General features: G+C 48.7%; 2 protein-coding genes across 4 annotated transcripts in view; one reads left to right on the forward strand and one right to left on the reverse strand.

Annotated features, from left to right (window-relative positions):
- The window catches only part of LOC102100385 (alpha-2-macroglobulin-like protein 1), a 24,780-nt gene extending 12,503 nt beyond the window's left edge, over nucleotides 1–12,277 (forward strand). For 2 of the 3 annotated variants that reach the window (XM_014259744.2, XM_088052151.1), the window contains exons 18-36: nucleotides 264–417; nucleotides 1,209–1,437; nucleotides 1,787–1,910; nucleotides 2,091–2,212; nucleotides 2,624–2,675; nucleotides 3,072–3,155; nucleotides 3,572–3,748; nucleotides 4,053–4,134; nucleotides 5,005–5,161; nucleotides 5,752–5,826; nucleotides 5,988–6,159; nucleotides 6,631–6,845; nucleotides 7,128–7,343; nucleotides 7,746–7,861; nucleotides 8,522–8,612; nucleotides 8,894–8,962; nucleotides 10,184–10,286; nucleotides 10,965–11,006; nucleotides 12,113–12,277. In XM_014259744.2, coding sequence (XP_014115219.2) covers nucleotides 264–417; nucleotides 1,209–1,437; nucleotides 1,787–1,910; nucleotides 2,091–2,212; nucleotides 2,624–2,675; nucleotides 3,072–3,155; nucleotides 3,572–3,748; nucleotides 4,053–4,134; nucleotides 5,005–5,161; nucleotides 5,752–5,826; nucleotides 5,988–6,159; nucleotides 6,631–6,845; nucleotides 7,128–7,343; nucleotides 7,746–7,861; nucleotides 8,522–8,612; nucleotides 8,894–8,962; nucleotides 10,184–10,286; nucleotides 10,965–11,005 — 2,279 coding nt within the window. In that variant the 3' untranslated portion in view covers nucleotide 11,006; nucleotides 12,113–12,277. The remainder of the gene's footprint in view (nucleotides 1–263; nucleotides 418–1,208; nucleotides 1,438–1,786; nucleotides 1,911–2,090; nucleotides 2,213–2,623; nucleotides 2,676–3,071; nucleotides 3,156–3,571; nucleotides 3,749–4,052; nucleotides 4,135–5,004; nucleotides 5,162–5,751; nucleotides 5,827–5,987; nucleotides 6,160–6,630; nucleotides 6,846–7,127; nucleotides 7,344–7,745; nucleotides 7,862–8,521; nucleotides 8,613–8,893; nucleotides 8,963–10,183; nucleotides 10,287–10,964; nucleotides 11,007–12,112) is intronic. The other variant, XM_014259746.2, reaches the window with a different exon arrangement.
- LOC102111600 (alpha-2-macroglobulin-like protein 1) overlaps nucleotides 8,617–26,014 on the reverse strand; it is a 26,375-nt gene continuing 8,977 nt past the window's right edge. The window contains exons 11-36 of the mRNA XM_088051298.1: nucleotides 25,642–25,809; nucleotides 25,181–25,411; nucleotides 24,444–24,507; nucleotides 23,926–24,071; nucleotides 23,494–23,643; nucleotides 23,108–23,260; nucleotides 22,438–22,522; nucleotides 21,524–21,638; nucleotides 20,799–21,024; nucleotides 20,543–20,669; nucleotides 19,860–19,981; nucleotides 19,342–19,396; nucleotides 18,639–18,722; nucleotides 17,529–17,705; nucleotides 17,307–17,388; nucleotides 16,378–16,534; nucleotides 16,091–16,165; nucleotides 15,554–15,716; nucleotides 14,946–15,160; nucleotides 14,596–14,811; nucleotides 14,367–14,491; nucleotides 13,976–14,066; nucleotides 13,213–13,281; nucleotides 12,801–12,903; nucleotides 12,626–12,667; nucleotides 8,617–8,698 (exon numbers count right to left, since the gene is read on the reverse strand). Of these exons, the coding sequence (XP_087907424.1) occupies nucleotides 12,627–12,667; nucleotides 12,801–12,903; nucleotides 13,213–13,281; nucleotides 13,976–14,066; nucleotides 14,367–14,491; nucleotides 14,596–14,811; nucleotides 14,946–15,160; nucleotides 15,554–15,716; nucleotides 16,091–16,165; nucleotides 16,378–16,534; nucleotides 17,307–17,388; nucleotides 17,529–17,705; nucleotides 18,639–18,722; nucleotides 19,342–19,396; nucleotides 19,860–19,981; nucleotides 20,543–20,669; nucleotides 20,799–21,024; nucleotides 21,524–21,638; nucleotides 22,438–22,522; nucleotides 23,108–23,260; nucleotides 23,494–23,643; nucleotides 23,926–24,071; nucleotides 24,444–24,507; nucleotides 25,181–25,411; nucleotides 25,642–25,809 (3,240 nt within the window). The 3' untranslated portion in view covers nucleotides 8,617–8,698; nucleotide 12,626. The remainder of the gene's footprint in view (nucleotides 8,699–12,625; nucleotides 12,668–12,800; nucleotides 12,904–13,212; nucleotides 13,282–13,975; nucleotides 14,067–14,366; nucleotides 14,492–14,595; nucleotides 14,812–14,945; nucleotides 15,161–15,553; nucleotides 15,717–16,090; nucleotides 16,166–16,377; nucleotides 16,535–17,306; nucleotides 17,389–17,528; nucleotides 17,706–18,638; nucleotides 18,723–19,341; nucleotides 19,397–19,859; nucleotides 19,982–20,542; nucleotides 20,670–20,798; nucleotides 21,025–21,523; nucleotides 21,639–22,437; nucleotides 22,523–23,107; nucleotides 23,261–23,493; nucleotides 23,644–23,925; nucleotides 24,072–24,443; nucleotides 24,508–25,180; nucleotides 25,412–25,641; nucleotides 25,810–26,014) is intronic.

Genomic DNA, 26,014 nt, shown 5'->3' on the forward strand with positions numbered 1-26,014 from the left:
AGTATCTAGGCTTTTCTGCAGAGAGCGAGAGCAAAACTGTGAGCAGGTAAAATGTCTCATGGGGGAGCACACACATATTGGAATCTCCCTGGCCTCCCTGGGTTGTCTTGTGGAAGACAATAATGAAGTTGAGGACATCTTGGAGAGGACAAGGGGGTTCGGGCTGGGAGTGGGAGGGATGGAGAACTGAGCTTTTCCTGGCTGAACTCTGTCCTGGTTTCACAGTTGCTCTGCCTTTGAATGAATGTTTGTATTCCCAATAGCTTTTGATGAGCTGGCAGACTTGGAGAGCTTCTACCCAGAAGCAGATGCTGCTGTGGAAGCTGCTGAGGCAGAGCACACCGAGCTGGGCAGCGAGTCAGCACCAGCACGTACCTGGTTCCCAGAGACATTCATCTGGACTCTGGTTCCCATCAAGTGAGTAATCACAGGCTGTGGCTCCACAGGGATACAGACTTTCTTTTACCAGACACAGTAGAGGGAATGGGCAGGAGCAGAGGCAGGGTGCTATTGCCTTCTGTGCATAAACTAAAGGAGGGAGGCGTGAAGAAGTGGATAAGGACAACAGAGCTTTGGTTCAGTTCCTGTCTCTGCTTGAGATTTTCCAAATGCTTATAGGAATTTAACATCACACACTCTTTCAGGATTTAAGAGGCCTCCACAGATCCATAGCTCAACATTCTGCTTAAGGCAGGTGCTGTTATATCAAGTTGTAGTAAACTACTCTGTATCCCCAAGGATGAAGATTTCTCTAACTGTGTTTCTGTGTTTGACCATCCTTGTGGTATTTTCCTATGTCAGGTCAGAATCTCCCATGTTCCAGCCGTGTGTTACTTTTGATCCTGTCAATATGCACCTCAGAAGAGACGTGTTCTGTTGTCTCCACACCTTCCCAATAGGAAGTGTCACATTATTCTCCATGGCACAGACTGGGTGTATAGCACGCACCCTTGTGAGCCCTCTCTGCCCACACAGAAGAAGAATTTCAGGTGCAGCACTGCTCAGAAGCAAATATTGGGTTGCATTTTCTTGACATCTCAAGTCATTCCTTGCCCTCCTATTTGCTATCCTTCCCTCTGTCATACTTGCCAGGAATCCCCACACCTTCACACGCACATCCATTTCATAGTCTTAATTTCTGCATTTGTCTTCCCAACAGAAATCTTTCCAGGGTGGGGACAACCTCTTCCACTCTGTTTTCTCCACAGCGATTCAGGGGCTGCTGAGCTAGCTGTCACAGTACCTGACAGCATCACAGACTGGAGAGCCATGACCTTCTGCACCTCAGAGAGCCATGGGTTGGGAATCTCAGAGACCACCAGCCTGCGGAGCTTCAAGCCCTTCTTTGTGGAACCCACTTTGCCCTATTCTGTTTTCCGGGGAGAGTCATTTCCCCTGAAAGTCAAAGTCTTCAGCTACCTGAAGCAGTGCATGGCGGTGAGTGGCTTCCTCCAGGATGGTTTGGAGCAGGGGAATGTGTGGAAACTACTTTACTAATAGAGACCCAAACAAAGGGGCTGCCTGCTTAGGCACTGGGCAAAAGACACGAAAGAAGTTATCCAGTTCCACACAGAGCCATCACTGACCAGTTTATCCCTCCCCAGAAGCCAAACCTTACATGATTGCACGTCCATGGGATACTGCTGGTGTCCCACCAGCAACAGGCCATCATCATACTCACCCCTTGCTTCTGGGATTGATTGTTATTTGAATCAAGGACCCAAATGGAAAAACACAGCAGCAGCAGCAGCTCTGTAACCTGAACTCCCTTTTGTTTTACCTCTAGCTCCAGCTTAGCCTAATGGACTCCAGGGATTTTGAATTTCTGCATGAAAATGTCAGATTCACTCTTTGCCTGTGCCCTGATTCAGCAAAAACATTTTCCTGGGACGTGAAGGCTACAAAATTAGGTAAGGGCTCAAGGGAGGGGCAGGGATGGGAGGCACTGGCAGAGCTGCTTGAGGAAGCCAGAGCTGTGCTGGAAGGGAGACTGGCCTGCTGTGCAAAGCACAAGTGAGCAGCCCAAGGCTGAGTGAACTAGAACGTAGGCTTAGATGTGCTAACCAGCCTCTTGATGTTTTGTTTCTTAGGGAAGGTGAATTTCACTGTCACTGCTGAGGTGATGGAGCGGGAAGATGTTTGCACGGAGCGTACAGCTGTTGTGCCAGAGTCTGGAGGGAAGGACACAGTGGTTAAACACCTGCTGGTGAAGGTCAGGCTGCACTGCAGGGTCCTGGCATGGCTGGAGCTGGGTTGGGCTCAAGATAGTCTGGTGGGTGGCTCTGGAAGGAAGAGTCAGCTGGGGAGGTGGCCACATTTCTCAGGGAGACTGGTCAAGGAGCAATTCTAAGAGTGAATTGGATTGGAGCTCCTCCACTGGATGAGACAGAAATGTCAGAACTGCTTGCTGGCAGGGCAATGGGGTCAAAGGCCACGCAGCAGCTTAGAAACCTGCTTCCCAGTACAGCTTCACTGTTGGCATGGATACCTCTGCTGTCTGTGTCTGCCTTTTGCCAAGGCCCACAAGGATGGAAAAGGTGCTTGCACAAAGGTGGGGTGCTGCACAGCTGCTCTCTGATTTTACTGCACTCCCTTCTAAGCTGACCAGCCTTTTCCCCACCAGGCAGAGGGGCAGCTGGAGGAGAAGACCCACACCTCTCTCCTGTGCCCTGAAGGTAGGTGCAGAGACCCCCAAATACTATCATACAGGGGCTGTGCTGGTGCTGGTGCACAGAACAGGGAGAGCAGATGGATGTAGTGTGGTGTTTGAGCGACTCTAGGACTCTCTGGAGGTGCATAGGGAGCAGAAAGCCAGGGATTTTGGAGCTTTTATGAGTAGTCAAAGCCATTCAGCCCTACCCAGTACTAAAAGCTCCTGGCAACATCCAGCCAGTCTAACCACATCACAGACCTTCATCAATAGGTGGCTGGATCTCTGTGTCATCCTCTCTTTTGAATGCTGATTTCACCAGCTAGTGAGGTGATCCCAGAACTGTTTACACCACCTCCTGGAGGACATCTGTGACTCTCCCATCTTCCTCATGCCTGTTTGATGTTTTTGCCATTTGCAGGAACTTCAGCTTCAGAGACAATCTCTTTCACTATGCCAGAGAACATTGTCCTCGGGTCAGAGAGAGCCCACATCTCTTTCTTAGGTGAGTTTTTAGAAGAGTCTTGTGCAGTAGCAGTAATATTTTTCCCTGAAGGACACATCTCTTCTGGTGCCACTGTGTCTTCTTTAGCAAACAAAGTAATGAAAGGGAATAGGTACAGCAAGGTGTGGTACTGTCTTCCAGAGCAGTATCCTATCTCTCCAAGTGGCACTGGATGGATGGATGGATGGATGGATGGATGGATGGATGGATGGATGGATGGATAATTTCACCAAGCTAGAGGAAAGAAAGCCAAGTGCCATATCACTGTCCCTACAGTCTGTAGACTTCACATGAGCAGAGGTGAACTGAGATCAGTTTTAACAAGATTAGCAGATTATCTGGAGAATCTGCGAGACCAGAATTGTTTCACACACAAGAATACGTATGTCTCTTAAAGCTGCGGTTCTGTCCTACAGGTGACATTATGGGAACAGCACTGGACAACATAGGTGAGCTTCTCCAGATGTCCAGTGGCTGTGGTGAGCAGAACATGGTGCATTTTGCCCCAAATGTCTTTATCACACGATACCTTGAAGAGACAGGACAGCTGACTCCAGAAATCAAACGGAAGGCAATTGGCTATCTGGAAAGCGGTGAGTAGATTTCTACTTGTTAAGCTGGTGATGTCCACTACAGTACTTGTGTGGAAGGAGCCTTGGCAGAGGCCTGGTGCCGAGCAGGATTTTTGCAACATCACTTGCCTGACATCGTGGTAATCACAGCAGTGTAAATCAGGCTAGGGGATGTCAGCAGAACGAGTGGCACACGGCACCCCTCTGCTAAATTCCCCAGAGATAATGCTCTCTGTAATGAACGGCAGGATTGGTGGGGCAGGTTGGCACCTGGAGAGCAGGACAGGCACACAGCATCTTCACTACCCCCAGCCTCTTCCTGCAGGATATCAGCGGCAGCTCCTGTACAAGCACGCAGATGGCTCATACAGTGCCTTTGGGGAAGGAAGTGAGCCAGGAAACACTTGGTAAGCAATGATATCCAGACATAACTGAGGAACAACAGTTTGACCTGGTCAGGCTCGAGCTGGCTTGGATTTTGGTCTGGGGAAACTGAGGCTGTGTGAAGGTGTGGAGTTTTGAACAGAAATTGCTCCTGAGACCTTTTGGACAGTGTCATGGCTTAAGCCCAGATGGAAATTAAGCACCACACAGCTGTTCACTCAACACCATTCTCATGCCAAATACAAAACATGGCACTGTAACAGCTACTGGGAAGAAATTAACTCTGCCACAGCTGAAACCAAGGCAATATCCATCTCTTACTCTATAACATTAATGTCGTGCCAGGTTTTACTCTCCCCAGTATGCCATCACTTTCCCTATTTATCTGTTTGGATAAATATACAAAATCTTCCTCTTTCATCTATGGAACGCCTCTGTCAAAGGTGACTAACTATGAACTAACTGGAAGTACCCCGTTGAATTGCTTGTTCTTGGGTACTCCAAACAAGTCTGATTCTGAAAATTTGGCAGAAAAGGCACCTTCTTTATAGGTTTTCAGAATGCTTGGTACCCAAACAGGAACGGGAATGGGTCTGAGTGAGCTCACTAAATGTCAGCCCTCCAGGACAACAAAGCACCCTGTTGGAATTAGCAGAGCTCTGAAGGTCTGAAGAATTGAATTTTTTCTCTCTTGCTGCAGATAGCTCTGACCTCAAGCTTCTTGAGCTCATGTGCATTGCTTCCAGTTCTCCATCTGCACAGGGGCTGTGGCCTGCTGGTATTTCTACAGGGAGAATGTAGTAGAAGACACAGAGACTCCTGTCTCCTCTTCGAGATGTGCATCAAGTGACAGTTCAGTTCTATTTCTTTCTTCCTTCCTTCCTTGGCTCTAGGCTTACTGCTCTTGTCCTGAAGACCTTCAGCCAAGCCCAGGACTTCATCCACATAGATGAACAAAATATAAAGGATGCTGCCAGTGCCCTGATTAAAAGTCAGACTCCATCCGGCTGCTTCAAGAGTGTGGGAAAGCTCTTCAACAATGGTCTGATGGTATGACATGTCTTGGTGGTTCATTAGGTACCTCAGAGCTCCTTCACTTTCTGGTCCAGTTTGGGTGCCAAGAACAAATGAACTCTGTTGCAGGAGGAAGGCTCTGAAGTGCCCAGGGTCAACCTCGGGTGACACTCAGGGTTGCCTAGTCATGGTGGCACTTGTTCAAGCTTTGAATGATGAAGGTCTTCATTTGATGATGTGCACTTGGGAACTGAAACAGTGCCCTGCCCTACGTCCATCTCAAAAGCTGACACATGCCACCTTGCAGGGTGGTTGTGGGAACATCACTTTCCCCTGGCATTGAAATCTGCCACAGAAAAATCTTACATTTGGGAGGGAAAAGGGGAATGTGCTCAGCAAAGGGAGGGAATCAGCTACCCAGAAGAGACTGGAGAACCCTGGCAGAGAAGTGCTCTGGTAAGCAGGACCTTTAAAAGTGGATACCAGTCCTGTCACTTCCTTAGGAGAAGGAGTAGGACCAGCACTGTTGCCTGTGCTGGCATTTGCTAGGGGACCAGAAGGCACGGGAAAACTTTCCCCTCTGCCTTCTCATAGCATCCCCCTTCTGTGTTTTGTGGTGTCTGCAGGGTGCAGTGGAGGAAGGCCTGGGGCTGAGCTCTGTGATCGTGGTAGCTCTCATACACTCAGGGATGCCTCACTCCGTGAGTATTGGCAGCAGGAGCAGGCTGGGCTGTGTGAGCAGCCTCTCGCAGGCAGTGCCTGGGCTCTGCCTTTGGTTTCCACCCTCTTCTGCACACATGAAATCTGCATTCCCTTCCCAAACGCCCTGCCCATAACGGGAGTGCTTTCAATTGTATCCCAGGACCCAGTTGTGGGGAAAGCTCTGAGATGTATAAGGGACCTGGTCAATGCTGATACTGGCAGTCCCAACCTCTACAGCCTGGCACTGGCTGCAAACGCCTTTGCAGTGGCAGGTGACAAGGCCCTCAGGCAGAAAATCCTCAAAAGATTGGATAAGGCTGCCATAATATCAGGTACCAAAGACTCTGGGGCAGGAGGGAGGGCATCTGGCAGAACTGTGTGGAAATTGGGTTGAACAGCCATAGGAGTGGAGGGCAGGAATGGAGGGGCGAGGGGGATGGAGCTGCCAGAGCTTTGTGGGGAGTCCAAGGCTTGGCTATCCAAGCCTCAGTTTGCCAAGCTGTCCCAGGTTATACCCACACTGTGAGACAGATTGTCTCTATGAATGATCTCACAGTCCTGGCCTCCCAGTCCAGGGGAGCTTCATGGATATTGTGGAGTTCCTCCCCAGCCTGCAGGCCTAAGGTTTTGCCGGGAAAAGCAAGGTGTGGGGAGCAAATAGGAAGCTATGCACATATATCTTGTCCAACTGTATTCTGCCCAGTGTACATGTTTGTTTAGTACCTATATACAGGGGCTAAGTAGAACTCCAGGGTCACTAGATACAGCTACACACTCTATAAATGTTCCCACTCCACCTCTAGATGACCAAATATTCTGGAGTCAACAGTCCAAACAGGAAGAAGATTCCCTATCTTGGTATCGGGCTCCATCTGTTGATGTGGAATTGACATCTACTATCCTCATGGCTCACCTTACAAAGTCAAGTTTGTCATCAGATGAAATCAAAAAGGCATCCCAGATTGTGTCTTGGCTCACCAAGCAGCAAAACCCATATGGAGGCTTTGCTTCAACCCAGGTAATCCCCTTAAGCCACCATCATCATTGTCATCAGATTTGATGCTGGATTTTTGAGAGCAATGGGTTCTAAAAGCCCATGGTAAAAAAAGAAAAAATTAATAAATTAAGAAAGGACCTATAGATTTACAGATCCTGGGAGTTGTGGATAATCCCATGCTAAAAGTCAAAAGGAAAAGTTCAACCCTTATTGTGCTGTAGCTGCAGTATGAGGGAGGGAAAGGCTAAGCACTGGGCATGCACAGGAAGCAGGAATCCTACTTTTACCAATTTTTTTCCTCAGGACACGGTTGCTGCTCTGGAAGCCCTAGCCCTGTATGCAACCAACATCTTCAGCAATGATAGCCCTGATCTTCAGGTTTCTCTCACTTCCAAGGGGTTCAGACAAAACTTCCAAGTAGACAAAAGCAATCGCCTCCTGCTACAGACAGTGGAGCTGCCAGCCATTCCTCAAGATTATACCCTGCGTGTGCAGGGCCATGGGTGTCTTTTCCTGCAGGTAAGCCCAGCCAGGAAGAAAATATCTGCCTGGTGAAAAGCCTTGAAACCCAGAGAACATCCTACCTTGCTGCTTAGCCAACAATGAGAACAAACTGCTGTAGTAAATTACTGGGCTTCAAGGCTGGTGGGGGTAACTGTGATCCAACAGGAAGGTAACATCTACTCCCCAGATGAAATCTGGATCGTCTCCATCCAGCCAGAGCAGCTCCTCTCCTCCAAGAAATCCACCAGGAGCAGAGCACTGCTAGCAGAACCTATGCTTCTGCCGCATAGTTTTCTCTTACACCAATACAAGAGAGACAAGAATACTCATTGCTGGAGAGAAAAGAATACTCTCCAGCAAAAAAAAAAAAAACAAACCTGCTATTCTCTGCCATCCAGCTTCTTTCTGTCTGGGCAGGCCACCCTGAGGTACCACATCCCTCCACTGAGGAGCGAGGCCACCTTTGCTGTATCCGTGCAGACGGAGTGCACCGTGCCTGACGCCACCCGGTTCCCTGTCACCATTCGTGCTCGGTAGGAGACACTCAGCTGCCCCTTTCCTCCCCTGTGCTGAGAAGCTTCTGACACCACACCAGTCTCTTGATGGCAGGGTTCCCCTTCACCTGTGGGGTCCAAGCACTGAGGTGACCCCATTGTGCTCTCCCCAGCTGGGTGAGAGGCACAAGGCCCCAGAGGGGTGGCTCAGGCTGTAGTTCTCTCTTGTCCCATGCCCCTCTCCACAAATTCACCCAAGGTCTGTGGGTCTCATCCCCTTCTAGGATTAGGTTTCAAATCACTAATCATGTGAAGGTCCTGTGGGACTGACACACACTCACTCCTAAGTGATCCCTCCTCTGCTCCTGGTTGACTGTCACACCACTCTCCTCTGCTGTACTCCTGCCTGGTTTGGGACAGAACTGCCAAGAGAGCAGGCATAGGATATGATATTCCCTGCCATGCCTAAAGAAGGTGGCACCAGAAGGCTTCCAAGGATCTTATTCTCCTTGGCACAACTAAAAGCGAGATCAAGGGAAGCACAAAGATTTATTTCAGTACAGAAACAGGTATGCTTACAGGAGAAACACTGGAAAGAAAGGCACATTCCTCCACCTGAGTACCAAAGCTGGGCTGGAGTATCTGGAGATGATGGCTCAGAAAGTAACATTAGTGCTGTCCCCTGGGTTCCTGCTGCAGCTACACAGGGAACCGTGTGTCCACCAACATGGTCCTGATCCAAGTGGAGCTGCTGTCTGGATACAGCCCCGTGGCAGGTTCACTGGAAGAGGTGAGACCACAAATTTGTGTCCTGCTGGGATGGGAACAGTGATGGATGTCCATCATGCAGGACTGTATGCTGAAATATGATCATTCCTGTGGGCAGAGAAACAGGCTTATTTTCTTCCTAAGAAATCCTTAAAGTCTTTTCCAAGCTGCACCTTGCCTTTGCCTACATCAACAGCTTCCCTGGCCACGTAAACGTTTTGCCCATACTCTCACAAGGACAAATACCCCTGAATATTTCTGCTTTTTATTAAAACCTTTCTGATATTTTCCCCAAATTTTCAGCTAGAGAAAATGCCTTTAGTGAAGAAAGTTGAAAGCAAAGCTGACCAAGTCGTTCTCTACCTGGAGGAAGTGAGTGTAATTTGGGCTAACATCATCATTAAAGGGGCTATGGGACTGACAAGCTTTGTTCTTGTTTACTGGTTTCATTACTATTTTAACTATCCAGAGATGCTGTTCCTGCATACCAGCTACATTTGTTGATTGGAGAAGGGTCAGTTGGAAATTTGTTTATCTGTAGAGCCACTTACAGGGCTACTTAACTTGAGTGAAACAAGGCAAACTCTCATGTTAAACCTATGTCAGATGGCACTGTTCAGAGACTATTGAAAGTCCATATATATGGTGCCTGATTAGGGCTAGGGACTAGTAATAAGATGCATCTAAGCATCAAGCAAGGCTGAAATCTTAGAAAGCTCTTAAGCAACCTGAATGCAACAGAGAGCATGCAAAATTCCTCAGAGATTTTTCCAAGATCATTTGAAACTAAACCAGATGGTTGTGTGAACAGAAGTGCTCACTCCACAGTCTCATGAATCAACAGATTAACAACCACTCCAGCATTTTTCTAGCTCTATGAATACCTAAACAGCACCAGAAATGAGACCTGGCATGTATTGAAAACTCCAGCATTTCTAAGGAGCAATTCTGTGATTCCTCATCCTCAGTTTCTGTCAGTAGGCTGAGCTAAGCTGGCCCCGTAGCAAGTGGGTTAGTGTCACCTGGATGCATTGGGCTTGCAAAGCTGCTGCTTTCATTACATCTACAGCACAGAGCAGAAAGGCAATACAGAGAAGTATTTCAGCTCAAGCTGCCAGGTAACACAAGGTACACCCCAGTCAACAGCAGTACTACCCCACAACAGATGTTCATCCACAGCTTGTATTTGTCTGCTTAATGATGAGGGTTATGTGAGACTGGAGAATGAGAGCTGATGTCACTGTGTAGAAGAAAGTAGCCACTCAGGCAAGGCGCATGAAGGAGCTCAGAGCAGAGCTGGATGGGAAGGTGGGATTGGTGAGGAACACTAGCACTCCATTTAGGTAGTGCACACTGACGCTCTAGGTTTTTGATGTTCCTCATGAGCTGAGTTAAATTTGGTGACCAAAAAGGGGAGGGAGATGGTTACAGAATGGGAAGTAAAAGATATTTCTGAGATGGAATGGAAAGCAGAACAGACCTGTTACAGTGGTGAGGTCTCCACAGAACCTGAGCGCAAGCAGGTGAAAGGGGTTGTCTTACACGACTTTTCTGTCCTTTTCTGTTTTTAATCCTTGCATTTCTTGGTCTTAGCTGACTAGACAGCCTCAAACCTACACTTTCCTGGTGGAGCAGGACACACAAGTGAAGGATCATAAACCAGCTAACATCAAGATCTATGATTACTATATGCCAGGTGAGCTCAGATGCTGTACTGCAAAAACTGTCCAAATGTACTTCTGGAAAGAAAATTTCTGAATTTTGTTAAGTCCAAGACAATACCAACTCTAACAGGGTTATCTGACTGTCCCTTAGAAGTTCTCTTGGCATGAAAACCTGTTGGTTTTCAAAATGGTAGATCCTCCTCTCTCTGGCTCCAAAAATCACAGGCCTGAAGCTGGTGTGTAGAACCACTGAGGGTCTGGCTCTCCCAACAAGAGTGGAGCAAGGAGCTGTGCTTTTGAACACTTACTTTGTGGGAGACAGCACAGGCAGAGGGACCATAGTGAGAGGATGACTCAGAAGAGTAAGGGCCCTCTCAGAAGAATAACACCAAAACCAACTTGTCCTCTGTTCTGTGGGGTTCCTAGTGGGAAGAAAAGCTAGAAATGTGTCAGGGGTTGCTATTCCTTCAGAATGTGAGGAATTCATAACTATGATAGACCTCTTTGGGACTTGCAGACTCATGCCTTGGGTGAATCCTGACCAGCTGCAGAGTTGTGGCACACACCAGTGGTTTCATGTGTCAGGCAGAAGGGAGTTGTAGCCTGTAAACTGAGGGAACACCTCTCCTAGGAACAGTGGCACAAGGCTGGATTGCTTTCGTGGGTTTTTGTCAATGTGTCTCACCAGGACTTTATTTCTTGTCTTCCAGAAGAAACTGCAGTGATGAGCTACAGTGTCCCGTGCAAGTGAGGTGAGGGCCCAACACCTCTTTTGTTATCACAGGCATGGTCCTGAAGAATATGGAAAGGGAGGGAGATGCAGGCAAAGGCCCTTGGTCAGGAGACTTTCCAGACTGCAGATCCAGGGTAGAAAGCAATTTGCAATGCCAAGTAAGGGTGAGTTCCTATATCCCAGTGGTTAAACTGAGGGAAAGAGAACTAGAGTAGAAGATTTGATGTGACAAAATCATGACAAAATTGGAGATATGTTCCAGAAAACAAGGACTGCATGTACCAAGTACTATCACAGGTCCTGGCCCTTTGCATCAAATACATTTTATTCAAGTCACCACAGTTCCCTTTCCTGACACTTTCCCTGTAGTTTTGCATCCCTCCAGTCCTGTGCACACAGCGTGCCACGCTTGCCTTTACTGCAGGGCCTGGCTCCATTTCAGTGCCAAGCCTTTTTCCACATCAGCCTGGCTTCTGATCCACACTAAGGAACAGACACCTGCCTGTCCTCCTTCCAGGCTGAGCAAACACAAAGCTTAAGCTTGACCAGTGCCTGCCCCTGTTCTAAACTTTCCTTGCACCTGTGTACTTTCCTGCCCACAGTGTACAAGACTGGGAAAACTACCTGCTCCATGAATCACCTGTAGGGAGGCACACAGCCCTGTCCTGGGATGTCTTCCACAAGCTCCACACCCTTACTGGAGATTCTGACAAAGACTTTGTATAGATAAAGTGAGAGAGAATCTTAGGTCATAAGCTATTCTGAGTTGGAAGGGACCCATCAGGATCATGGAGTCCAGCTCCTGTCCCTGCACAGGACAGCCCCAAGAGTCACAGCCTGTGCCTGACAGCATTGTCCAAATGCTTCTTGAACTCTGTCAGTTTTGGTGCTCTGATTGCTTCCCAGGGAAACCTGTTCCAGTGCCCAGCCACCCTCTGGGTGATAAGAGCTCTGTCCTTCTTGGCCTGACAGTACCATTTGGTCACAAGGTGCAAAAAAGGGCCCTGAGTTTCCAGTGGTTAATTTTAATAGTTCAGGAACACTTTTTTTTTTTCCTCTTTTTCTTTTTCTTCTTTTTTTTTCTTTTTTTTCCTTCTTTTTTTTTGTCCTTTATTGTCTTCACAGGAACAGGGGTAGATCCCTCCTCTGCAGTCTCTGTCCATCAGTCCTTTGTCACCCCTGCCAACTGTCACCACATGGAGATATGAAGAAAAGAGAAAATGCTTGGAATTTTCTGCTGAGCAGTTAGTTTCTGTAGGGCTCAGACTGTGTGTGGCATCTCATTAAAAGTAGAAGACTAGAACTGTCTGATTGAATGATTATTCAGGTTTACTGTTTTTCTCCCAAACCAGGAAAATTGCATTTAAGAGCAGCTGGGAAAAACAAGTTCTCTACCTCTGCTCTTGTACAAAACTCTGCCCCTCCAGGTGCAGACATGCAGAGGACAGAACAGAGCATAAAAAAAAAAAAAAACTGATCCATAAACCTAGAAACAGATACTTCCTGTTTCTAGCTGGGTACATGTTCCCCACTGCTTACCATTCCCCATCCTGTCTTAGCTTACATTCCTTGTTTCCCACCCAAGACACACCGTTTCCTGATGCCACTGTTGGTGTCACACAGGAACTTTTTGCCTACCTCAACTACAGACAGCACTGTATTCAGCCAAGGCTCGCTCCTCTGCAAAAGGAAATGAGGAAGGTGATTACACATGGATGCATGCATTACACAGAGAAGACTGCACATCTTTTCCCATCCAGAGAATCAGGAACCCAGCTCCCCACCCCAGAAGAGTAAGAAATCTGCAACCCACCGGGCTGGTAGTAATCATAGATCTTGATGCTGGCTGGTCTCAGGTTCTTCACCTGAATTACTTGTTTCAGTTGCAGAATGAAAGTCTGAGATTCATCATTGAGCTAGTGGAGATGGAAGGAAATTAGCAAGGAAGGGGAGACTCTTCATCTTCCATGATTTGAATGTTTTCCTGCACTACATTTCTATAATTCATTAGAAAATCTGGACTTTAAAATGGAGAATCGTGTGAGGAATAGCACTATTCTAATCCAGTGACAATGAAATTGGGCAAACATCCTCTGCCCCCAATTTTACCAGTGCTCTTTCCTTTCCCTACTCTTTTCTTACCATGCTCAGGCTCCTCACACAGCCCCTTGCCCTCTGACCCTTTGCTCTCACTGTGCCACACCAAATGCTTGGTTCTAGCTTACCTTCTCCAGATAAATGTAGACCACATTAGCTTTCACTTCTATTTTCTTAACAATGGTTCTGTTCTCCAGCTAGGATAGGGAACAATAATAGAATGAAATTTGTGAGCATTTTCCATAGGGACTCCTGACCAGAGAGACACAGTGTTTTAGTGAAGGTATAGAGCTGGACTCTGTGTGGAGCTATGCCTTTCTCATGCCTAAGGGCTTTAGTGGTTATATCTTTGCTAGTCCCTCTTGGACATTCCTTGTGAACATCTCATGTATGAACCACATTAACCCTGCCTAGGGCAGAGGAATCTCCCCCTCAGGGGACCAAAGGCTGTCTGTGTAGTACATATGACTGATATGTCGGTCAGCAAATGGGTGCAGGCTCCAGTAGAGACTCTTATTTCATCTCACTGAGAGTTCAACTGCTTTTAAAGACCTGCATGGGGGCTGTGATTTAATTGGGAAACAAAAAGAATATTTTTATCTAGAGCTTGAGTGTATCTGAGAAATCCTGTCTTAGAATTTGGGAAGGATTCAACAAACCCTGGTGTCAGCACACCCAGCAGTAAACTTTGTTCCTGGCCCAAGTCCATATACTGTCAGTGGGAGAAGCTGGACCACCTCTGATTTCCCTTGTGAGGGCTGTAGGAAAACAAGTTTTGGTGCAATTTCAACAGTAAAGGTCCCCTGCAAATTTAGCTACTGCCTGGCCTGAAATGAACAATAGGCAGCATCCATTTACCACAGCTGAGTTTTCTTATTCCAAAGTTCTTACCAGCATTCTGGATCTGGAAGTCATGATGAATCCAGATAGCAGGGAGACCTCTATGATCACCATGTTGGATGTGACTCTGCTGCCGATGTAGCTGGAGATTAAAAAACAGACATAGGGCCTGACTCTGTGGGGACAGTGCCCTCCCAGCCTCTCTTCCACCACATGCCCTGAACCAGATATCCCATCTGGGACTGGGGGCACAGCAGCCACTGCTCCCTCTCCCAGGAGTTAGCCAGCACCTTACCCCTCCAAGCCTCCCACCCGTCCGATTCACCCTCTGCCCTGTTCACCCCAGGGGCTGGGTCTCTCCATCGGAGCCCCAAGAATTTCCTGGCTGCTATCCCCAAGCTCACTCCATCTTGCTGGAGGAGGAAACGGCCCTTGGATTCACCTGGCGAGGATGTGGACGGTGAGGACACGCGGATTCGCCCGGCTGCAGTTGGTCAGCTCTGTGCTGACACGCAGTGTGAAGATCACAGGAGTCCGTGGGGAAGGCTCGTGGTACCTCAGCACTGTCTGCAGGATAAGGGCCAGGAGCAGGAAAGACGGGCCAGGCATGATCCCATGCAGGAGAAAAGAGGCAGAGTCCTCCTCTCTCCACGCTGATCCCACCTCCTCACCTGAGCGAAGACACAGCTGCTGCCGTGGGCCTGCAGCAGGAACTGCCCCGGGATCTCCACCAGCGCTGCCTGCTGCACCAGCAGCCGCTTCTGACGGCTGACCAGGAATGCCTTCCCAAAGGCCCTCTGGGACCTCACCCTCACCACTGCCTGGCCTGATGTGCTGAACGTCCTTCCTGCATATTTCGCTAAGGCTTGCAAGGCAACAACTGTGTCCTAGAGAGGGACAGACAGTCACTCCTCTGAAAGCACCAGCGGGAGTGAAGCTTCCTGGAACAGGAAGACCTCAAGAGGACTTGTGCTGCCAGCCCAGGGTACAAAAGGATCCACGGGATAATCCTGCTGGTTACCTGGCTGGAGGCAAAACCCCCGTGAGCATTTTGCTGCCGCGTCAGCCACGCCACAATGCCAGCTGCAGTTGTCATGTCACCTGCGTGCACCCGTGGCTTGGAGAGGTACGCCAGGAGCACGTAGGCTGTCAGCTCTATGTCCGCTGACTGAGTACCAGGCCAGAAGTCTGTGGAAGCTGGAGAGCTTGGCTTGGGGCTCCAGTGGATTTGTCCTCCTGCAGAAAGGAAAGGATTATGAAAGCTATTTAGGGAGGACATAATTTGGGTTTCAGAGAAACAAACCCCACAGTACTTTCAGGCCTCCTTCTGCACATTCCCTGTACTCAGGCCAGGATTGCTTTCTTGAATTTATTCTCCAAGGCTTCATCTTGTTTTAGCTCACAGACTCCTACCTCCTCCCTCAAACGATCTTGAAATCTTCCAGTCTGAAGAAACTATTTCTACATCACCCTCACAGCTTGTGGTTTTTGTATTTTCGGTCACACAGTTATTGTATTTTCAGTACAATGCAGTTACTGCACAAATACAAGGAATATCTATAAATACACATATCATTTTTGACTGCTGTAGCTGGGCATACATTAGTCCAGAATTCCAGCAGGCAGCACCTGATTTGATGGCCTGTTCCTCCAGTTTGTACAGCAGCTCCTGGGTTGCCTCGTAGTCCCCAGCCAGGGCAAAGGCGTAGGCCAGCAAGGCTTCTGTGTATATGTTGGTGATGTTGTGAACCGCCTTCTGCAGGCAGTGGAGAGTAGTCTGCACCAGCTTGCCCTGTGTTGGGAGGAGACATGTGCCAAACTCTGGCAGGTGAAAGAGGGGACTGGGGAACTCATTCCAGGGAGCCACACTATGTCTTCCCCATGTAGCTCCAGAGGAACCCATTAAGTTACAGACTGTCTTTGGAAAACCCAGTGCAGCCCCAGTGTGTGCTGCGAGCCATCGCCACCAGGCACTACTGCATCAGGCCAGTTTCACAACACTGGCTCTTTTGAGGAATGACTTCATCATGTGACCAAACATTGACTCATTCCCAGAAGTTCCCTCCCAGTTCACGGCCTGGAGAACACCAGAATCACAAGCTGGCGTATCCCCGTGGTGGTGCCCAGGAGAGCAGGAGGGAGCGGGAGTGAGCTGAGCGTGCTCACCTGCAGTGGCAGACCCATCTCCAGCAGTGCTGCAGCGACATAGGCCCCCAGAGAGATTTCATCATCTGTGCTGCCCTGTGAAGGGAACACATCTTTCACTCTTTTGGGGTGTTAGGAGGGCCCAATCCGCAGAAGGAAAAGCATTCCCCTCATGTTTTCCCTCTCCTTAGGGCTTGCATAGTTTGCAGAATGACTTTCTAGGATCCTTTGGGATCCCACAATCTTCTGCTGTTACAAATCTGCCCAGTCATTCCCCAGCAGTGCTACCTGTCCTGGCCCACCATTACCTTTAGAGAGGAGTGAAAAAAGTTCCCTTTGGTGGCAAAGCAGCCACTGGGGAGTTGGTTTTGCTCTAGCCAGCGTAGGGCATCATGGATGTTCTTGTCATCTACATAGATGTATTTTCTGGCTTGGCCAAAATTCTTGAGTACAAAAGCTGTCAACCTAGGAAGAAGATGAGTTATGAGAAAAAGAGGCAAACAAAAAAAAAAAAGCAAAGAGAAAGTCAGAGGTCTCCTGGTGCTTGTCCCTGAACTAATGACATAGTGGGGGTGCATAAAAGAGTAATTTTCATAGAGAAAGTCAATCTAAAAGTGGAAATGGACCACAGGACCCACCCCAGTGGCTCCTCTCCCTGCCCATCTCCATAGATATACTACTTATGTAGTACTTAGTACCCAGTCATTTTACATGTGAAAACCTTCCTAATCCTTCTACTTTTACCTGTTCCACTTCATCTCCCCCACATTACTAGAGACCATCTGGAATTCCCCATTTTCTTCCTCCCTTCCTTTCTCCATTCATCTTGGCCAAGCACCATAGGTGTAAGCTGTGCCAAGGCAGTTCCTCTCCACTCTGAGGACAGGACTTTTTATTGCTCTCACCTGATTTTTTTCCAGACATGTGTACCCCTCTTGGCTGCCAGGTCACCAGTAGCATGACCTGGTATTGTCTATGGGCTAACAGCAGGGACACAGAGACAAAAAAAGACCTTTCATTCCCTGGGACAACATCTTTGCTGTTTTACTTTTCCAGAAACTCTGCTGCCCTGCCTGACTGCTTTTTCAAGTGACTCAAGTGCCTCAGATTCTCCCTGTCAAACAGTTCCTTCTGTCTCCATCCCAAAGACGGAACATCATGTCAGCTTTCTCAGATACATTAGGTGCTCTGACCAGGACAGCAATAATCAGAAGTGAGAGATATTTGCAGCACTTACCAAGTGTTTCCTTCTCCATCCTTCTGCCCAAAGAAACTATAGGAGCCATCTCTGTGCCTGTAAAGAAGTTGTGTCTGATACCCTGGTGAGATGGGAGCGGTGATTAATATGGCACAGTTACACGGAGGGGACAGTGCTGACAGAGTGGGTGCCAGAGCAAGAGTTACTGATATTCTGGACACAGGACAAGGCAGAGGGGCAAGGTGGGTCTATTGTACTCACCACTGCGCAGGAATCCTGTTGCCCTGTCCTTGATCTCAGGGTTCAGCTGCCTCGTCTTCTCCAGGTACTGCAGCACATAGACAATGGGGGCAAACAGCACCATGTTCTGCTCCCCACAGCCGTGGGGCAGCTGCACCAGGTGGTCCAGGTTCTGCAGTGCCATCCCCATGAGGTCAGCTATGCAAGGGTGTAAGAAACAAAGAAGGTGCAAGTATGATTTGAGGTGCCTTTTCAGCCAGGCAGGATAACAGTGCTTTATCTCAGCAGGGGAAAAGTGCTGGAGAAAGGAGAAAAGAGAAGTAAACAACTGAGTGCAAGATGGAGAGTGGTGACTGTTTTGCTTCCTTGCAGCTTGGCATCATGACTACACTATGGAGACCCTAGAGAACTTCCCCTTATATCAGCTTTTGCATTCTGAAGAGCTCCAGATATAACAAATACTGTTTGTAAAAGGCTATGAGCAGAGCTGCACTTGCTCAGTCTGTCTCAGTCAGACAAGCAGATATAACAACTCTCAGGGAAAGGTTAAAATACTTCTGGTCTTTAGCCAGGCCTGTTCTACCTGGCCATATGTCAAGCACCAAAATGTGAGGAAGCCAGCAGGGGTGCTAGTCAGATGGTGTGAAGGTGTCCATATATCCTCCAGCCAGTCAGAAAAGCCTTGTGTTGTTTCCTCTGTTGGGGTTCTGTTCACAATATTATGCCAGGCCTGGCTTCCTACCAGTTCTGGCCTGCAATACAAATAGATGTATTTAATGGTAGGTTTGGCCTCTTCAAAGTGTTCTTTCGCAAATTTATAATGCTGAGAAATGCTTTTCTCCAGGAGTTTCTGCTGTAGCATGGTTTTGAGCTTTAATCTTTCTACCTACACAGAAATAGCCAAGGTCCTAGAGTCCCTGCTCCAAGGTCCTAGCTAGAAAAGGGATTATTCTCCTGTGCAGATTAATCTTCCCATGAAAGCAAAAAATCTGAAAGCCTGGTGTTTGCAGGGCATAGAAACACAGCATCCTCTCTTTTGAGCAGTTTCATGTCAAGTGGATCCTCTGACACCACGTTAAGCCTTGATCTTTGGTACCAGCAGTCTGTGAGCCCACAGCAGAAGTCACTTACCTGTGATAGAAATGGAAGCCCTGGCAGATCCCTTTACTACATTGTCAGGAAGGTGAAGGGACACAGGTTCTTCAGCCATGTTTCCTGGTAACAGTAGGATAAAAGGTGTAGCGTGAAAAACCAAGCAAAAAGGCTTTAACTGGAGAGACAAGACTGGCCCAGGTAAGTGGGACACTGCCTACATCCCGCTCACACCGACTCTCCTGGTCATTGCACCAAGGTGCATTGCATGGAAACTTTTCAAATTAGAAACATGAGAGGTGCTGGGGGACTGAGGGCCCACCAAGCTTCACTTCAGCTCAATTCACTGCCCTTCAGAAGGCTCACAAGAATCACAGCTGGACATCTCTCAACCAGAGGACATCCTGGCCAGACTTGCAGTGCTGCAGGGATGGGGTGGGAGGGTTGGAGCACCTCTCACTAGTGACTATCAAGCCCCAGGAACACCCAAGGATTGCACTGTGGGAAGGAGACTACAGAGCAGGATTTTGACACTTAGCAGCAAATTCAGTAGGACAGCACGTGTGGGAGTAATATTTCTTACTCATTCATGTCTGATAGGAAGTGAAATTTCCTGTATGAAAAATAATTTCAAAACATGCTTTCATGAGACCTCCCACAGTTTAGTTCTGCTTTCAGGTGTAGTTATTTCAGGCTGCAGAACCAATTCAGGCTGTGCACATACCTCGTCTCAGGCACATACCTCCTCTTGGGCACAGAAGGGAGCTGTAGGACTTCTCCACTAACACACCCTCCGGCTGCCAGGGCAGGAACATGCACATGGGACAGGAGAAACAAAAATACACATAAAATTCCCAAATGACAGCAACATTTCAGAGCAAGTTCAAGTCTGAATTCAGAGGTCGGGGACTCCACCCTACTCATTTTTGCCAGCTGTGCCTGCTTCACTGCTCACAGAATCAAGAGTAAGCCCGAGGGACAGGGCTCTCTGGCCAGTGAGAACTTACAGAAGCTCAGGTACAGCATGAAAGCAGGGAAAGGTACAGGGAGAAACACAGATGTGGGAATGCAGCTGTAGAAAGAGTACTGCAAGAACTGGCTTGGCTAGGTCCTGGGAGAAATAAAGTGAACTAAACCACAGCTTTGGTATACTATTGCTGGCCAAAATTTGAGGTGATAAAACTATCTATCCCACCTCAGTCTGCCTTCCCCCTTGGGCAGGGATATCACAGACAGAAGTGAGGCTGTTCTCGTACTGACCTGGACCAGCAAGTGTTTGGTCAGTGTGTGCCTCCCCCTCACAGCAGCTGGCAAGGGCTTCCTGCCCCCACACCGTGACGTGGTGTCCAGTACTTCTGTCCTCACGGAGATATTCAGAGTCCCTAGCAAACAAATTCAACAGAGTCCTTTTCTTACACCTGTGGCCAAACAGAGTAAACTTTATTTGACCAGTAGTGGCCTGAGGTGATTTGGGTTGTTGGTCTTCATGGGCTCGGTGGTTTGGCCAGTAAAGGTGAGCCAGGCAGCGCTGACAGCTCGTCCAGACACCTTGAGCATGAGGAAACTCAGTAATGTCTCACCAGCAGTGACTTCACTGCGCTGCAATTTGGCTTGAACAACAAGGGTCCAGCACCCCTTGGACCCCAGCATACCCTTCCCATTGCATATGAAGCACTGGACCAGCAATACAAAATTCCCCCACCCACATCCACACAGCCTCTTCCTCCCCAGCTGGTCGCACAGGCCTCTCTTCAGGAGTTCCTGCCCTCTCTGGTGAGTCTGAGAGAGAAAGAAAGCAAACAGAATGGATTGCATGTTTGCAGCATTAAGGACAAACTTCAGGATTCAGTGGAGACCCGAGTCTGCCAACTTCTCTGGATCTCCCACAGCCTTTCATTTCAGTTTTAGGGTTCCCCATCACCAGCCCCTTTTTGCTGCCATACCCAGTTGGACTGCTGTCACATTCCACATGAAGGTCTTGGATTCCTCTGCGCACAGACACTCCTTGTCCCTGCAAGCCTGACATGGCTCCACCTGCAAGTCTGAGGATTTAGCCAGGGCCACTTGGATCTGAGGGAATGACAGATGCAGGTGAGTAACTGGGCAACTCAGGTGAGATGGCTTGGCACAAGGAGCTCTAAAACTGGAGGGCAGAGTAGGTCTGTCCCTCGCAGCATTGCCTGTGGCACAGGCACACACCTGTATGCACTGCTGCAGGTGGCTGAAGACAGTGGCTTTCAGCAGGAAGGTCTCTCCACGGATGACGGAATACGGCAGCGTCACATCCACAAAGAAGGGCTGAACTGTTCTGAGGCCCGTGGTCGGGGCAAGGCCAAACCCCCTCCCAGCCAAGCAGAACATCTTGACTTTCCACTCTGCAGCAGCAGCAGGGGCTGTGACTGAGACATTCCTGCTGCCATTGGAGCTGAGAGGAAGAGAGAACTTGCATGAAGAGATTCATTTGCTGGTGGAGAGGGAAGGAGATGCAGTGAGGAATATTCATGGGCCTGCTGAGGGAGGTGACGCGGGTTCTTATGTTTGCATCAACCTCTGCTGTACTGCTAATGACTTTTGCTCCAGTGGCTCACAAAAAGGCACAGTTTTTTCTCTTGAGCCATAAAGCCTATTTAAATGCCATCAGTAAAGGCTTTATGTCCTTCTCCTGAGCAAGACACTGCCCAAGTATTCCAGCTCTGTACACTCATGGTGGTTTTGTTTGGAAGTGTACTCCTGTTCCACAAATCTGTGTACACTTCAGTTCTGCATCTCAAAATCTACTAGTTTGACACTCTACAAATGCAGGGAAGAGCAACATAATTTGCATGGAGAGATTTCCTTACCTTTTTCACACAAACTCAAGTCAGCCAAGTCTCTATAACAAAGGGTCATCTTTCTGTCCATTTGTGAAGTCAGGAATCACTTACCCAATAGGGTACACATTCCAGATCCAAGTTTCAGGGAAATAGCGGTGAAATCTTCTGTGAGTTGTAAATTGGGGTTGTTCCTCAGTGATTCTTTGGCCTTCTGTAGAAGGCACCCCTGAAAGAAAAAGTAAGGAGTCCCACCAGAGTGGGAGGAGTGAACCTTGCCAACCATAGACAGCCTAGCAGTGGGGCTGGAGGCAAAGTAAGCAGTAAGAGAGACATGAGGAGAGTCTGGCAGAGGAAAGCACAAGGGACTGGACTGATTTCATGGGAGAGATTAGAAATGAAGGGAAAAGAGAGTGACAGCAGGAGAAGCAGCTTGCAGTGAGCTGACTGCAAGGTTTCCAAGACTTGGTTAGACAGAGCCCTTTCCTGACCTGACCCAGAGTTGTTGCTCAAGAGACTAAGAACCTCTGGAAAGCCATTTTAAACCAACACTTCTATAATTCTGTGAGTAACAGTACTGTTTGCTTGCTGCACAAAACTCACATTCCACAGCAAGCAATGGTTTAAATACAGCAGGCACGTGAGCCAGCTTAGTACAAGTTATCAAGTGCAAACTGAGACATAGAGAAAGAAAATTATTGTCTCTGACCCCAAGTGGGGACAGAAGCTGGGTCTCAGTACAGCCTGGGGAAACAGATCCTGGGCTCCACTTGGCATTGTCTGTGAGGAAAGGGAGTGCCATCCTTTAGTGTCAGGGAACATCCAGGTAGCGACATTCTTCAGAGCCCTTTTTTATAGGGACAGGGTCACTTCAATTGAGTCTGGTGGACTGGGCAGCTATAGACTGTGGCAGCAGCACCTGATACTCCTAAAAGAGGTAATATCCACCACCAGCAAAGCCCAAAGATCAGAGCGCTCTGCCACCTGATGTGATCTCATGTCCCAGGTAGGCTCAAAGTGCAGCTCACCTATGACTGGCTTCCTATCCGCTCGACGAGGGCATGGAGAGGGCTTCTTGATTACAAGGTTTGAGAAGACTTTCAGACCCATGTTCTGTTAGGAAAAGAAGGAGGGCAGGGGAGGCAGAAAAGCATCTGTGAGTGGGGAAGATTGACTGCTTCTCTTCAAAATTGCTCTGGAAACCATGGGGGTCAGGACAACCCAGTGCCCAGGCAGCCCAGAGCAGCACTGGCCCAAGCAGACACTCTGCTGAGGGAGGCATGGAGGAGATCTGCCCTAAAGACACCAAGAGGTCTGCCTGGGAACTGCCCAACACAGTGGAAAAGAGCAGGCTAACAACTAAACTACGTCAACAGTCTGTGATCTAATTCCCTGTCTCTCTCTAATACTGTAGACAAACAGTACACACCCCAGGACCTCATTCCTCATTCCCACTCAAGTCCAAAAAAATGGAATTTGATGGTCTGGGATTTCATGACGTTGCTTTGTGCATGTGTGGAGGGAATTACAGGTATTCCTACTCAATGGGGTTGTACATCTTTTGAGACAGCACAGTTCAGTCAGGGCAGACAGCAGGGTCTGGCTGGAGGAGGAAAGGCTTTCTCAAACTGCTTGGGGAGAAAACACCTCAGATCCTCAAAATTGCAACAGCTCTGGGAAACATCACGGGGTGATTACCCGGAAGAGGTTGAAGATGTCAGGCTGAAAGGAATTCTGTGGCCTTCCTCGTAGCAGAGATGACATGGACTGGGGCTGCACACAGCGATCTGAATGCTCTTCTACTTGGGCAGGGTATCCACGTTGGTAGGCAGCAGGGAACAAACCATAGACCTAGGGAAACTCACAGGGAGGGAAGGATTGGGCAAGGAGAAGGTACCTCCAGATGCTTCTCTCCATTGTCCCCTAGCATGCACATCAGTTCCTGTCCTTCCTCCTAGGCAGGCCCTGCTTTCTCCTTCACTCACAGACCTCCTCATTCATTGGCCTCCAGCTCTCCTTGCCACAGCCCCTTGCCCAGCTCATCCATCGCTCCCAAGGTCTTGCCTGGTTGCACAGACACTCACCATTTGGCTGGTCAGCTCACGGTCTGGTCTGGTGAAGAACATGTTTTCATCCACTGCCTGGACTGCACACAGGGAGCCAGGTGCTGCCTGCAGCTGCAGCTGCACTGCTGACCCTGCGTGGGCTTCTTTATCTGGGAATCCTACCCTGACCTGCAGCAACACACCAGGAAAGGAATATGAAAAAGGAAGGGGATGGAGGAGGGTGACAGACAGATGGCACAGGCAGAAAGAGGACAACTAGCTGGAATCTCCCCTGCTCAGCCACAGCTATCAGAAGTCGCTGCTGAAGCTTTCCTGGTCCCTGGCACTGTGCTGCAGATACCCTTTCCATCTCTTCTGCCCAGTTCTTTCTTGGAAGGATCTGATCTCCTTCCCTCAAGCCTCCTGACTTCTGCTTATCAGCTCTCTCCCAGCCACAGAGGTGAGTCTCACCTGGTTTTGGAAGCACAAGGCAACATCCAAACGGATGCTGTCAGCTGTGACCCCTCCATTGGGGAAGATGGCATACACCACTAAGGAAGGTGATGGGGACAAGTCGGCACTGAAGGTCAAAGGGATGAAGAATGAGCCCTTCAACACTGAAGAGAGAAAGGCAGAATATTTTCATCATAGGCCACCAAGACCTTCTTGTGCCCTTATCCTTTTTGTGCTATATAATCCCAAAATGTCTAATCGATTCCTGCTGCTGCACTGTCTGCCCTCTCCCTCCATTCTCTGAGCCTACATACTCCATTTTCCCCTACATCTTCCCAGTCTCTCTTCCCATCACTGTTTTATTCTGTCTTTTTGCCCTCTTCCAGGTGACACAATTGCTTCCTCAGCCTCCCTCTGTCCTGTTGGCTGCTACGGACCTATAGAATGAGGGAATTTGGGAGAAACTATGGCAGGCCTCACGTCCAACCTAGAAACCAACCGGGTGCAACTCTTTCCCCTTCTCTGCCATGACTTACTGTTCAGTTTCCCAATCTGGATATTCCTTTGGCCTCTGACAACAATTCCAGACTTGCCAGTGACCTGCCAGAGGAGGGACATGGGATGAGCAGACTGCTGTTTGCCACCAGAGCACACCCACACTCAGCTATGGCTCTCAAAAGCACTCTATGCATCTGGCTCTCAAAAGCAAAATAAAACCCCCAGAATTAACTGTGGGCTCAATCCAACCCCAGACTTGAGGAGACTTGCAGGCATCACAGTTGGGAGAAGAAGCTTTAACACAGGTGTCTCTGGTCTAGTCTGTTCAGTGAGGACAATGGATGGGTAGTGGGGTCACTGCAGATTGGTGAGTGATAACTAAAGTGTTTCTCCTCTAGCAGGCTGGCTTCCAGACCAAACCAAAATCCATTTCCACTGAGCAACTGCTTGATAAACAGAGTGAAAAAGGGATTCCCCATCCAGTTTTAAAGGGAGAAGACACTTCCAGTTGCAGCTTTGACAGAGGCTAAGGGGGTGATGGGCTACAAAGACAGAAAATTTCTCCTGTCCATGGTGGTGACTGAATCCCCAGCATCAGGACCATGATGTGGCCAGGCTGAGCCCTACTAGGTGTAGCATTCACCCAGTCCCCTGAGAACAAGGTTTAACTGTCATCCCTCCAGGGATGATCTAAATTATATCCTCAACTTTTCACTGGGGTCTGCTCCTATCAGTGCAGTCTTTCCCCCCAGTCTTATCTACTACCCTTACTCACATAATATGAAAAACTTATACGGCTGGTGTCTTCTCCCAGATCATCCCTGCTGAGTGTGAAGGTCACCTGGACATTCTGCTTCAGTCCACAAGGCAGCGTTCCCGTGGGTGGATGTATGTCCAGGAAGCTCTTGGTTGTGACATGGAAGGGCTGCAGGTGATGATAAGCGTTTGTGTAACTGAAGTCAGTCCTCCGAGGAGTGCGCATGACCTCCTCCAGTGTGAACCTCCCCTGAAAGGGCACCAGAGACAGAGATGGAGAGTTGCATGCTTCAGTGCTTTGTTAGGCTGTCATCAGCTTGGTTTGGGAAAGGCTGTTGGCTTGGTGCCTTCCAGCTGGCTCTGTGTAGAGCTGTGTGGTGAGCCCAGGCCTGAGCTGGCAGGGGGGCTGCAGGGCAGGAGAGAGGAGCACAGGTAGAGCTCAAGGGTTCTCACTTTCCCATATGCAGAGGTGGTGTTTACCTCCAAAGACACTGATGAGCTGTTCCAGGCAGTTGTGTCGAGGTTGAACGATGCTGTTCCACTGTCATCTGTGATGTACGTTTTGATAAACCGACGCCTCATGAACCGTATCACAAGATAAACTTTCCTGTTTTTCATACCAGTTCCATAGTGATCCTGAACCTTAATCTGGTGACAAGGTGAGGCAGGAAAGCCAAAGTCAGATATTTCTGCCAGTGTCATACCCAAAACCTTCCTCTCTCTGACAAACATAGACCTTCCCATGTAGGTCACCTACAGACTTCAGTCTGGCCCCGAGAAATGGGAGAATTGTACAGCTCCCTCATCTCTAATGTGAAGCTGAGCACGGTTAAAATCTGTCTGCTCCAAAAGG

Source organism: Pseudopodoces humilis, chromosome 2, assembly GCF_049639895.1.
Source record: "Pseudopodoces humilis isolate 2021_Gansu_Grassland_sample_001 chromosome 2, ASM4963989v1, whole genome shotgun sequence".
Classification (NCBI taxonomy): Eukaryota; Metazoa; Chordata; class Aves; order Passeriformes; family Paridae; genus Pseudopodoces; species Pseudopodoces humilis.